Source organism: Pelodiscus sinensis, chromosome 1, assembly GCF_052426305.1.
Source record: "Pelodiscus sinensis isolate ZL-2025 chromosome 1, ASM5242630v1, whole genome shotgun sequence".
In the NCBI taxonomy this organism is placed as follows: Eukaryota; Metazoa; Chordata; order Testudines; family Trionychidae; genus Pelodiscus; species Pelodiscus sinensis.
Window position 1 is genome coordinate 175,055,605 of NC_143052.1, and position 13,456 is coordinate 175,069,060.

Consider the following 13,456-nt stretch of genomic DNA (forward strand, 5'->3'; position numbering starts at 1 on the left):
GAGGTCCAATCTGTAGTAATCTTGTCCATACTACAGGTTTTATTAAAGCAATATGTAAAGTTAAAATTAGTCATGCACACAGAAACCTGTGCAATAATTATAATGTCTGGTTTCATCCATCCATCCATCCTCAAAGACATTCCAGGATCTGATGGACTTCTCAATGCGTGATTATTGCTAGAGCAGTGTTTCTCAAAGGAGTCCATGGATCTACTCTGAGAAACCTGCTAACTTGCAGCTCCAGTTTATTTACTGGCTCTGCAGCCACAGAACCTCATGGCTCCTACTGGGTCTGGTTCACCGTTTTGCAGCCAAGGGAAGCTGTGGGAAGCAGAGGGCCATCGGTGGCAGAGGGCTGGAGCTCTGTGGCTGAGGCCAGAGCTCCCTAGATGTCACTGGGGCTGGAGCTCCAAAGCTGTGGCTGTCTTCCCACAGTGCTGCCCATTCTCCCTCCCCCCAACCCATACTGGGCTCCCAGCTAAGTTGCTGGTACCCCCTATGGAACTCCTGCCCTGCCACCAGACTTCCCTGGTCCTGGGCTCTGTGGTCCAGGAACATCCTTGCGCATACCCAATTTAATATTATAATAAAATAATAATTATAATAACAATAATAATACTGCTCATCCTCTTTGCTCTCTTGACTATAATAGCTTCACTTCCCTCTTTAAAGTGTATACTGTTCATTTTCATACAAAAATACACAAGGCATAAGGAAAGATAATACATCACATATATATACTATTCAAACACGTGGAGATAGAGAACTGGAGAAATACCGCAAGGTATTTTTGAAAAATATTCATTTTGATTTTTTAGAAAAACCTTCACTTCAACCATATTCATATCTTCTTTGAATTTATATTTTATGAACATTCTAGTGAATTAACTGAAATGAATGTTAATGGTAATATAGACTTTTAAGAAGATACAGGATAATATTAATGGAAAGTGAAATTGAAATTAACAAATGGAACCAGATGCCTGATTCTAAGCATCAGAAAATAATCGAAACAGCAAGTGTACACACACCTTATGAAAATGGTGACCAACGAATACTAAACAAGAGTGCTCAAATTTAGATTATTACACATTTGCAATGAACAGGTCATGAACAACACACGGACCGAGTATAAATCACCTCAATTATTCCATGAGGAATTTCAAATAAGTCAATAAATTTGAAAAAAAAAACAACAACCCTCACGGGCAGTTTCTTTGGATAATTTGTGAACAACAAAAAAAGAAAAAAATATCAACTACATTATCCATTGTTAATTATTTCTCTCCCTCTCTCTCTTTCTCTCTCTCTCTCTCTCTCTCCCTCTCTGCATGTGTAAGCAACCCTGACTTCTTTATCTATGACATGATAATATTGCTCTGTAAGCTGGCACCATGATATAAATTAAACAACTTGTTTGACAGTGCTGTAGTTATTAAGTAGACCACACTGAAAAATAACATTTTTAAAACCGTTTTCTCATTTCCCTTGCTGCTGGCTTGTGGAGAACACCTTGCCTGATTCTTGACAGGTCAATTATTCCAGTGCTCAGCTTCTTCCTACAGATATGAAAGAACCCGAATCACTGCTCATCTTTTCCAGACGCAACCAAACAGAATTCCATTTGTTACTTTCACAAGGCCAAAAAGGTAAGAGATAAATGGATACTGAATTGTAACAAATGTCTGATCTAGAGGAAAAGACTAACTGTGGTGAAATTGATTTTTGGAGGTAGGCCTCAGAAATAACATTCTATGTAAAATTAAATCCAGTAAAAAAGCTGACACTTTTTTCTGGTAATAAACTGCCTTTGCCAACCCTATATATTTTGATGTTGCATAGCACTCTTCCAAATTGTTTATGTACAGATAATATAACTGACTTTTTCAAAAGTCATGTCGGAAAAGTCTCATTTTCAGAATAGAATGAGACATCAATGCCACAACTGTGATACCTTTAAAAATAATCTTATTCTTTTTATGTCTCGAATAAGAAGTAAACCATATTCACAAGAAATTTGTCTGGAACTATCTTAACTAAAGTATGAACAGATAATTGGAAGAATCAAAGGAAATGGATATTGAAATAGACTTACTTATTAACTCATGGAAGCTTATGTTATTTATTAGTGCTTTGATAGGGAAAAAATCAGTTAAATACAAAGGGGGCGAGGAATCTTTAGAGTGGTTGACCTTTGACAAGTAATAACTATTTGTTTTACCGAAGACAACACTAGTGAACACAGTGGCTGAAGGTTAGGCTAATATATACATGTACTGTGACTTTAACACATCTGTAGGCAGGGAAAGTTCTACAAATCTTTACTGTGTAGAAAGTTATTTCAGAAGAAAAAGTGGCCTTTAAAGTAGGAAATTACCTGACAGTTTCTGCTGGGAGATGAGGGTTACAAATGAAAATGTCACTCCTGAAATACTTTTCAGAAATAGACTAGAGACACAAAGCCTTTTCTCTTTTTTAGCAATTCTTAATTTAACTTTAGCAGAAGACACTTAGATGAACTAAATAAACAACAAAAATCAATTTAGAATGGACAAGAAGAAAATCTTCTAGTGAGGGAGAGAAAAATCCCACACTTAAATTCTAGCAAAGCAATTTCAACCTGGCAAGCTTTTCCTATGTTCTTTTTTAAAAATCTTTTTTTTTTAAACAAGCTTTGTTTGTATTACAGAGAAGCTAACCTTTACTAAACAATTTAGGTTTTATTTTCTAATCAAAGTAATGAGTGTCAGGCATTCCCAAATTCTCAACATGCCCTGGCCAATGATTCCCTGTATGATTTCATCTCAAGCAAGCAAGTTACAGAATCCTCAGTTTCTCCATCTGCAAACAGTAACAGGCACTACCAATTCACAGCACTGATCATAGGTTTGTTTACTTAACTGTTGGCTAATTAAGCAACAACAACATTTTAAAGGTGAAAAATATCATAAGAGTAATAATAATAATTATGGGGCAACATGTTCCATCCCAGGATCTCAAAACACAGCGCAATGATTATTGAACTAACTTCCCCACCACACCCTCTGAGCAATGGAGATCATTTAGACCTCATACCTGAATGGTTAAAAACAACACAGGCACAGAAAGATTGCAGACATCATCTGAAAAAAACACATGCCCATTTTGACAATCTTGGCCTACATTTCAAGCCCCCCAAGCGTCAAAGAAAGTCTATGGCAGCACCAAGAAGAGAACATACAGTCATGTAGTTTGGCCATAAAACCACCCAAAAAGATGCCATGATGACTCAGATACTATGGCAATAGGGATTATGAGATAAACGAGATTTTCTAAACATTTGGGGGTTAGGTCAAGGTCATGGTAGTTTCTCCCATTATTACACTCCAGCCAAATCTAAAATCATCCTTCTATGCAGAACAATACATCTATGCTGCATGCTGTACAGCAAGCTGCTACAGAAAGCTGATTCTTCTTAACAGTGTTAAAACATGGGTGCTACTTCTGTATTGTACACATGTTCTGCTGTGTGTTTTAAGGATATTTTCCTGTCACAAAGTAACAGACAACAAATTTCATTGCATAAAGCACCAGAAAGGACTGCTTCAGAGATGGTGTGCTACTAGGGCTTGTCTTGGTATTTCTGCACTCTAATTAAAGGCAGAATTTGGACTCTTTTACCCATCATTTTCTCTTAGCCATGCCATCCATCTATGTTATTTCCCAGTCAGGAAAGAATGCCTATCATTACTCAGTCATCTGCAAAAGATTTTTCTACTTGCAAACCATGGCCCGGGATCTGTTGCACCAGCAGCATGGGTCTTTTAAAGGAAATACTGTGGCAGATCATGTGTCAGAAACCCATAATTGCTTGCTGCACATGCAGAAGAAAAGCAAGATAATCTTCGGGAGAAGAGAGGCAAATGAGTGGCAATTGCAGACCCCATAACACTATACCAAATAGATTGTTAAGTGAAATTCTAATATCAGCTTTTCATGCAACAAACAGAAATCTTCAGCGCATTATGTATAGACCTTTGGAAGCTAAAACAAATGTGCATAGTCTTCATAGTGAACACAATGATTTCCCATTGAGACAATAGGAGAAGTCAGTTACTTCTTTTTGACAATTTTACTAACCTTCTTCAGTGGTACGGGCAGACTTCGATTCACTATCCATTCCTTGGAATTCATTGAAATAGGGTCGAACTTTAATTTCATAAGTAACCCCTTTTTTCAAGTTGACTAGGACAGCACTGCGCTCAGTAGGGACTTTGACATCCAAATTCTGCCATGCCATAGGAGAAGGCAGGCCTGATGTTTGGCGATACATGACTCGATAGCCCTGAATAAACTGGGATTGGCGGTCAACCTGGAAATGGTATTAATTGGCACATTAATACACATTTTAAAGAACACGATAATCCAATAATAAAACCAATAATAAAGTCTACAGTATTCAGATGCTTATGGCAAACAGCAAACCAGTCAGTTGCCTGTGTACTGATTTCCTCTAAATCTAAAATTAAAACTTCATGTGAATTAGGATCATTCATTGTTTTCATTGTTCTCTTTACTTTTTTCCCATTAAATATAATGATACACCCACCTACATCTCAAAGCATAAAACAAATAACAAAAATCATAAACAGATAATTTTCTAGCAATTTGGCATAATGAGTATTGCATGTAAAGCAATTAAAACTAACTTGGCTGCTGATATGCTGAAGTATTAGAAAGAAAGGAAAAATATTTTCTGAAAAGTACAAAGCTTTGGAGATGTATTGTATGATTTTGCAATGAGTAGTCCTTAAAGACTAAGAGGTTTATTTGACCTCTTCTTTTTTTTTGGGGGGGGGGGGGGGAGGGGAAGGAATGCACCTGATGAAGTGGGTTTTACCCACGAAAGCTTAAGCCCAAATAAATCTGTTAGGGAATGTCGAACTAGGGTGGCTAATGTAGGCATTCAAACTTGCAAATGAAGCCTGGGATTTAAATATCCCGGGCTTCATTTGCATGTTACCAGGTGGGCGCCATTTTTAAATCCCCTTAGTTCCAACTGACTGCCCACGGCTACACGCGGCAGTCAGAAGTTAATCCAAACTAAGTCCTTAGTTTGGATTAACTATTACACCTCATTGCAGGAGGAGTAACAGTTAATCCAAACTAAAGATTTAGTTTGGATTAACTTCTGACTGCCGCGTGTAGCGCAGTCAGATCAACCTAAGGGGATTTAAAAATGGCACCCGCCTGGGAACATGCAAATGAAGACCGGGATATTTAAATCCCGGGCTTCATTTGCAAGTTTGAAGGCCTATATTAGACACCCTAGTTCAAACTAGGGGGCTAGTATGAACATACCCTTAGCCTTTACAGTGCCACAGGACTACTCATTGTTTTTTGCAGATAAAGACTAACATAGCTTCCCCTCTGAGATTTGCAAATGCATTTAGTTAGTCCATTAATTGGCTTACACCAGGTCTTTTCATGAGATGTTCAGAAAAGTAAAATAAATATACACCGATGAAGAAAAAACAATGACTAAGGAAATGTGTTGTTTCCTGTGTTCCTAGACTAGCCAGTCTACTTGCATTCTGAGGTTACAAATCAGATGAAAATGGAATGTTGTTGTTGTTTGTATTTAACTTGTTGCCGTGCACACAGAATTGAAGTTTGGGGTTGTGTACAGAAATATTACAATTCTGCCCTGACTTTCAAAACAATACACATTATTGCAATTGAATGATAGTTCTAAATGTATTATCCTGGAGTGGCTGTAAGCATTTTTATCTGGGAAAAAAGATAACATAACAAATACGTTTGCTAGTAACATTTGCACAAATGTGTAGTTTAATCTCCAACAGTCAAAAATGTTTCATGCTAAAAGAATATTTTCACTGCTGCAGACTGCAGATGTCAAGCCAAGAGCCAAAGGAAATAATACAAGTAGCACGCTCTGTGTGTCAGTTTGGACATATAACTGGCTGGGTTGTTAACTCCAGTCTTATAGCTGAGTTTTGACAAGAACAATTTCCTTCATCTTCTTGACAGCTTGCTAACTCATCAAAGATTTTCCAGAATTAGAGCTATACTTGTTTGTACTATGTCAAGAGTAAGTAGGTCTAAGACTGAAGATACAAACCAAGATCTTCTGACTTCCACTACTTTTACTATACCCTCACTTACTAGTCATGAAGTTCTTCAGTGCAAATCAAGTTCTTATAATATTAAAAAATAGAGCAAACAAGAAGAAGAAATCTTAATTTACAAGAGCAAAGCAGAAATGTGTTTAATCAAAACTGTCACTGTTAAAAACCTTGCAACATATGTTACAACAACATTAAGCTTGCATTTTATAAACTTCCCTACATTCACTTTAAGTGAATTTATGCACTGAAAGAGGGACATAACTCACAATAATAGCTTGTTAATACTGAAAGAATCAAGCTGTGTTTTTAAGAAGAACATTAAGCAGCTGTTTCCAGATGAAGGGAGTCTGTAAATCAGGGTAAATTGTTTTTATCCATGTTTGACTTTCATTAATTAAATGTTTTACAGATGTAAAGACTTTATGAACCTCACATTTTCTACAAAACACAATATTAACTCCTTTACATACTTTAAAATACATCATCTTCATCTAAACTATAGTATAGTTTAATTATCTAAAGCTAATTTTAACTTAGATTTCTCTTTACAGTTAAAAAAATACAGTGTAACTTGACTTGATTTTGTTGTTGAATCTTTAAGAACTGATGGGTGGAAAGAGCTGTCAAAAGGGGAAAAGTATGCTAAAATTGATAGACTGTATATAAAATACGTGTATATTTGTCTTTGTTACACAAACTAAATTCATTGGTATGTGCATATATGCACCCATTAAGAATACATCTACTAATGAACCAAAAGGTTCATAAAGCTGCATATAATGAAACTGTCACTTAGATCACCAGACTTAAGCCATTAAATATCTTCCATTCTGAAGTGAGAGGTATTGCTAGCATTCTCTATACTACTAAATATTGAGAGCAAAAGACCTTGCTAATCACTTTATAACACTCCCAACAGTACAACTAATAAAGCACCATGTATAGTGTCACTATTTCACTTGTGGCGTGTACTTTTACACTGCCACCAGACTCACTCCTGTGCTATTGTTAATGTCATGTATTTGGGCCACACAAGGAGGATCACAGAGTACACAAGAAGAAACTTTCCTTCTCTTGTCCTATACAGGATATAGCCAAAGATTACTCCTGGCTAGCACAGATAGCAATGTTATCTACCCCACAAGAGCTGGACAGGAAGTGGATTTCTGGGCACCTTTATTCCTCAAATGAGAGTGTGTAAATGCCCTCAGGGGGCATATATTCTGGTACCAGAGATTAATTGCTAGTGGGCTGCTGCTCTAGACTGCCCGATATTATGTGGTGCCTTAAAAGGCACAACTGATTTTTATGTTAGGATGACTATTTAGTAGAGGAAATAGCTGTGACATCAATCAGAGTCGGCAATAAACAGATTTTGTAGGGAACTAACACATTTGTTTTACCTACTATTAGGACCAGTTAAATGCACTAGTGACACTCTTTGCACTGTTATCAGTAGTCACAGATATATTTCTATTGAACAGGAATCTAACTTTTCCAGATCTATGCACATTACCACCAAATGCTGTATGGATTCTAAACCCAGCACATTGTACTATTTGGCTACTCAGTCGTCAGAAATATGGCACAGAAATTCATCACTTAAACTCTGTAATTCCAGTTTCCTGGGGACAGGCCCACTAAGCCGCAGTTGAAAGACATTTTGCAGAACACTCTTTTGTATGTAAATTCTCCTCCCAGAATATCCTGAATAAGTTACTACTTATGGTGATGCCAATAGTAATTCTCCATCTAGGCAAAATAACTTGTGAGTCTGGTCACAGCTACCGTACTCTCAATGTGTGCCAAGTTCAACAGTAAGAACTCACCATAAATTTGGAAATTCACCAATCCAGCCAGAATATCCATGAGGACTGCATTCAGGGACCCAGTCTGTATGAGATCACTCAAAGACAACTACTCCTTAAGTTTGCAGTGAGATACACCTAATATTTAAAGGGTTGCTCATAATTACTTAACTCTGTCACTTTGAAATACATGAGTTTACTGTGCATAACTACGGGATGGGTAGCCAGCTGGCTCCCTCTCTCAGTTCCTTGCATCCCAGCTACCATGCTCTGTGTGAGTCCGTGTCTTATGCTGTTCACAGTGTGCGAATGAAAGCAGAGGAGTGAGGGACAGTGAGATGAATTAGAAACAGTCAGCTGGTTTATCCACCTGTCTAACATCATGAGAACCAGCTTTCTAACACTCTATTGAAGGGGTTGGAGAGAGAATAAAAGGCATTATAGGGACAGCTCTTGGCTGAGAGAGAAAACAATCTTATGGAAGAGAAGAGGAGAAATGGGAAGAGTATGAATGAAGAGTGGACCAGGGCAGGGGAATTAAGCTGCATTCTTGAAGCGATGTAACAGAAGGAAGGTGCTGCATTAGAAATCTCATCTTTTTGTGGTTCAAAACAGTTTTGTGTTGCAAAATGTCATCTGACAATCATTTTTTTTATGAAACGTTATCAATTTTGACAAAATTTCATTTTGGGGGTGAGGGAGGGTAAAAAAAATCCCCATTTTACCATTTTTAGAACAGATAGTTTCAACTGTTTGTTTTGAAACAAATTTTTGTTTCATTTTACATTTAAAAAAATCTAAATTACAAATGGTCAAAATTGAAATAAAATGTTCTGAATTTATCAAAATAAAACAACTAGCTTGACCTAAAAACAAAAACAATATCAAAGAAAAAATGCAGAAACATGTTTCACTTGCACACAAAGAATGAGATGAAACTTTCTGAAATCTCAATTCTTTTGTTGAATCCATTTTCCAACAGCTCAGCTGAGCTCTAAGATACGTGATACCATTACAAAGAAAAATGAAGCGAAAAATAAAAACTACATAGGATTGTTGTCAGCAAAATCATAGATATATTGTTCAGAATTGTGTAACATTTCCATCATGTGTTTCACCTACATATACAAATTCTTTCAGACAGCAGTGTTTGCTCATCATTTCCAGACATTTAGAAATGTATCCTCTGTAATGGAATGCTCAAATTCTATTATAACATACTGCCACTAGGTGACACCACTTATAACATACCTCACTTGAGCTGGTAATGGCTATAGCCAGCAGTGCATTCATGTATCACACAGAGTACATCTCAAGTAACTCTCTCAACATGATGGAAGTTCTTTAGCTTGCTCATATCAGCAGCAGAAGCCTGATCTATTACAGGTTGTATCTCCCTGATCCAGCACCCTTGGGACCTGACTGGCCCCCAACCAGGGAAATGGCCAGACCAGGGGAGGTCATTACCATGAGGGCTCTGCTTTTTCCCAGTCAGCCCCACTGCCACCCAGAGCTCTGCTCTCCCCACAACATGGGGGAAGGGGAGAGCTCTACTTTCCCCCCTGCACCTTTGCTGCAGCCCGGGGCTCCACTCTCCATGCAGTGGCCAGAGACTCCCACTAAAGTCCAGAGCTCCACTCTCCCCATAGGAGCTTCACTGCAGCCCAGGGCTCTGTGTTCCTGTGGGTGGCTGGGGACTCTGCTTTCTTCCCAGTGGCTCTGCTGCCACCCAGCGGGCTTCACACTCAACCAAGCAGCCCCGCTGCTACCGGGGAATTCCATGCTCCACCGAGTGCTTCTGCTGCCTCTGTGCTCCTCCAGCCTGCTCTTTGCTCCTCTCCCCAGCACCTCTGCTATGCTCCAAGGGGCTCCTGCTTCAAGTTGAGCATCCAAAGTTAGTGAATATTTTTGATAATTTTAGCTTTAATACCTTTCGTGTCTCAGTTCCCCGTCTATATAATGGAGATAGCGATACTATCTAATCTCATACGCATGTTGTGAAAATAAATTAATTAATGTTTGTGAAGCACTCAGATACTATGGTGAGAGCACTGTAGCAGCACCCAGAGGAAATTAATACTTTTGTATTCAGTGCAGGACTTGGATGACGTGCATTAAATAAAGCCTGGGTCCATACTTTGAATAAAGAAGATAAAAAGAAATATTGAACAACTACCCATTCACTGAATGAAGCAGGGGTCCTGTGCAAAAATATTATGTGACCATATAATTAAAGACTGTAATTAAAGACTGCCAAGTAAGTTTCAAAGATAACCTCAATACTGCCATTTCCTAACTTTCGAGTACTCAATTTCAGACATCTTTTGACACACATATCACAATCACATGGAATTATTATTTCTGGAAATTGTTTCTGGGATTTAAAATCCTGACTTGGAAGGAGGAAACAATTTAAGAATAGTTTAAAAAATCCATAACAACAGAACTCAGAGAAGGGGAGTGACTGTATTAATTTGCCAGCAGTCAGAACGCTAGAAAGAGATCTAGATGGTCTGTCACCTGACAAACATTTGAATTCCAAACAGGAATTTCCAAGAGGAAAAGAGTCATCATTCTTCTGGCATCTGTCTCCTTTTGTTTGTTAGCTACACGGGGTCTTCATGTTACATTAATAAAGTTGGCTTTACTCGCTGGATAGTGTGGTCACCATCCCAGAAACTATGATTAATTGAATGGTTTTGTTCTAATGGCTAGACACTTTCTAATTAGCATCTTTAAATTCCTCTCCTCTGCCCTCCCAATCTCTTCCATCCTTCTGATGTAACTCTATGGGGCATTCTGTATTTGTTAGATGGTTAGAGCCTCTGCTTTTTACATCCAATGAAGAAGCAAAAAGGCTGAAATTATAAATCATAACCATTTATATTTTCCTTATGAAAATCACATTTCTTTCTTCTTCATGAATTCAGGGTAGGCACCAAGCAGAGAGATTTTTCATATTATTTCACCTCTTCTTGGTGGAAAATGTGAGTGTGTTTGGATCAAACAGTGCACTCCATTTTGTATTGGGAAGCCCTACTTTACTAGGACCTCCATTTTGTATTTTTTGATTAACACATCTTTCTTTGCTCAGGGAAACACTATTTAAATGCATTACAGCTATCCTGCCCAGGAAAGACTCCCAACATTTCAATAAAGGACTGTCACAGAGAAGCCAAAGGAACCACAAACTTGGGGCTATCTACTTTGAATTATTCTTAACCACTGAGGATTTTCTGCACAGGTGCATTACCGAGGGAGGGGCTGGAGATTTTAATTTGAGCACATGGCAAAAGGAGACAGATTGTATAGAAAAAAGAGCTGCCACGCTAAGTTGGAGGCAAACCACCTTTACAGTCCTGTAAGCAGGACTGTCTACGGAGACAGAGGGCAGGAGAGCATCTGTCCATACTGAAACATTAAGGGTATGTCTATACTAGCTCATTAATTCGAGCTAGGTCGGCAAATCAGGCAACCGGAGTTGCAAATGAAGCCCGAGATTTAAATATCCCGGGCTTTATTTGCATATTCCCATCCGGCCGCCATTTTTAAATCCCCCTTAGTTCGAACTGACTGCCCGCGGCTACACGCGGCAGTCAGAAGTTAATCTGAACTAAGTCCTTAGTTCGGATTAACTGTTACACCTCGTGGAATGAGGTGTAACAGTTAATCTGAACTAAAGACTTAGTTCGGATTAACTTCTGACTGCCGCGGGCAGTCAGTTCGAACTAAGGGGGATTTAAAAATGGCGGCCGGATGGGAACATGCAAATAAAGCCCAGGATATTTAAATCTCGGGCTTCATTTGCAACTCTGGTTGCCTGATTTGCCTGTCTAGCTTGAATTAACGAGTTAGTGTAAACATACCCTAACAGCCTGCAGACTCACAGAAGACATGAGGCTCTTAGATGTTAGGGTGTGTCTGAACATAGCTTTTCTTCAGACTAAGATCTGTACAACAAGAGTGAAAGTGTGTGGTTAAGCACTTTCTTTGTTAATACAGTGTTCCTTGCTTTACAGTCATGTGGTCCCTAAAGGGGTTAGTCTGGAAATGCAGCGAGACCACATCTTTGGTGGAGCTCTGGGGAGCAGTGTAACTAATTAGGGGCTTGGGTGGTGGAATTCTGGTGGAGACCACAATTGTCTGAATTGCAAAAGGCCCACATCCCAAAGAAGGGTGTCAGAAAATGTCTGAGCCTTGAGGAGCACCTTGCACACCAAGGGCTTGGAACAGTGATTAGACTTTGGCCAGACCCAATTGTCTTTGAAGCACTACAGACCCTTCAGCTGGATCCACTTGCAACAGTCTGCTGACCATACAACTTTATCCAGTTCCTCTCTGTAACACCTGACTCCGTGGATCAACGTGTAAATACTCTCCCTATTCCAATCCATAGTAGCAGGGTTTGTTACAAAGGCATTAAGTAAGGACTGGAAATACATGGGGTACCACATTCCCAGCCTTTGAGATGTATTGAAATATTTCCTATACTCATTTGAAAAAGGAAAGTCAGTGAAATTCCCATTCCCATTGCAGGCCTGTCTCCAAGTCTGAACAGGGATGAGGTATATAGGTCCCCACCAACCCAAACTTTGTATTGCAAATGTAACTGCCACCAGGAGAATTTGAACCTGGGATATCTGGAGCTTAGTATAGGAGCCTTACCTTTTGAGCTAAAAGCCAGCTGGGCTCTCAGCCTATGTTGTAGAGGTCTCTTGTTCTTCTCTGTTGCTGTGATCTAGGTGCCACTGCATGGGACAGTGAACCACACTAGGTGTGTGGGTTACACAAAGGCAATAAACTTTACACCAGCCCAGCTAAGTCCACTGGTTCCTGGCCCACATGTGCACCTCTTGTTTTCTGTCCCCTCTTCTGTCTTAGCTTAGGTCTACACCTAAGGTATGCAACTCCAGCTACATGAATAACATAGCTGGAATCAACATACCTTATGTCTAGTTACTGCGGAGTCTACACTGAGGGGGGTCGACGGGCTATCCCATTTTTCTCATCAGGGTTGGAGTACAAGGGTCGACTGCAGAGTGATCTGTGCTCAAACTAGCAGGTACTCACTAGACCCACTAAATTGATTGACGGTGGATTGATCTCAGAGCGTTGATCCCCACTGTAGTGTCGATATAGCCTTATGGTCTTCATGACTCATTAGCTGCTGGCCATAGTGACATTGCATGTGTAAACAAAAAAATACTCTGAACACTGCCTGAATCCCTGCAGCAACATTCACCCTATAAAAATAATCATTCAAGCCTTGTGCACTACTGTGGCACTTAGTCCCCATTCCCCTCTCTGGAATTCCCCTGCACAAGGTAACTAGCTGCCTGAAGAACAAAGCACACGTGGTGTATAGTACCCTAGGAAATTTCTGCTTCTGTGGATACAAATGCCTTCCCAGAAGTGCCAGGAAAAGCAATGTAACACTTAGAAAGCTGCTTACTATAAACTTAGTCCTCAGGAGTTCTAACTCAATAGTTAGACCTCTTAAACAGAGATGTTGTAGGTAAA

At 39.2% G+C, this 13,456-nt stretch overlaps 1 protein-coding gene across 21 annotated transcripts in view; it reads right to left on the minus strand.

Moving 5' to 3' along the window:
* ROBO2 (roundabout guidance receptor 2) overlaps window positions 1-13,456 on the minus strand; it is a 621,912-nt gene that overhangs the window by 83,684 nt on the left and 524,772 nt on the right. For all 21 annotated transcript variants that reach the window (XM_089773474.1, XM_089773465.1, XM_089773469.1 and 18 more), the window contains one exon: window positions 4,120-4,351. In XM_089773474.1, the coding sequence (XP_089629600.1) occupies window positions 4,120-4,351 (232 nt within the window). The remainder of the gene's footprint in view (window positions 1-4,119; window positions 4,352-13,456) is intronic.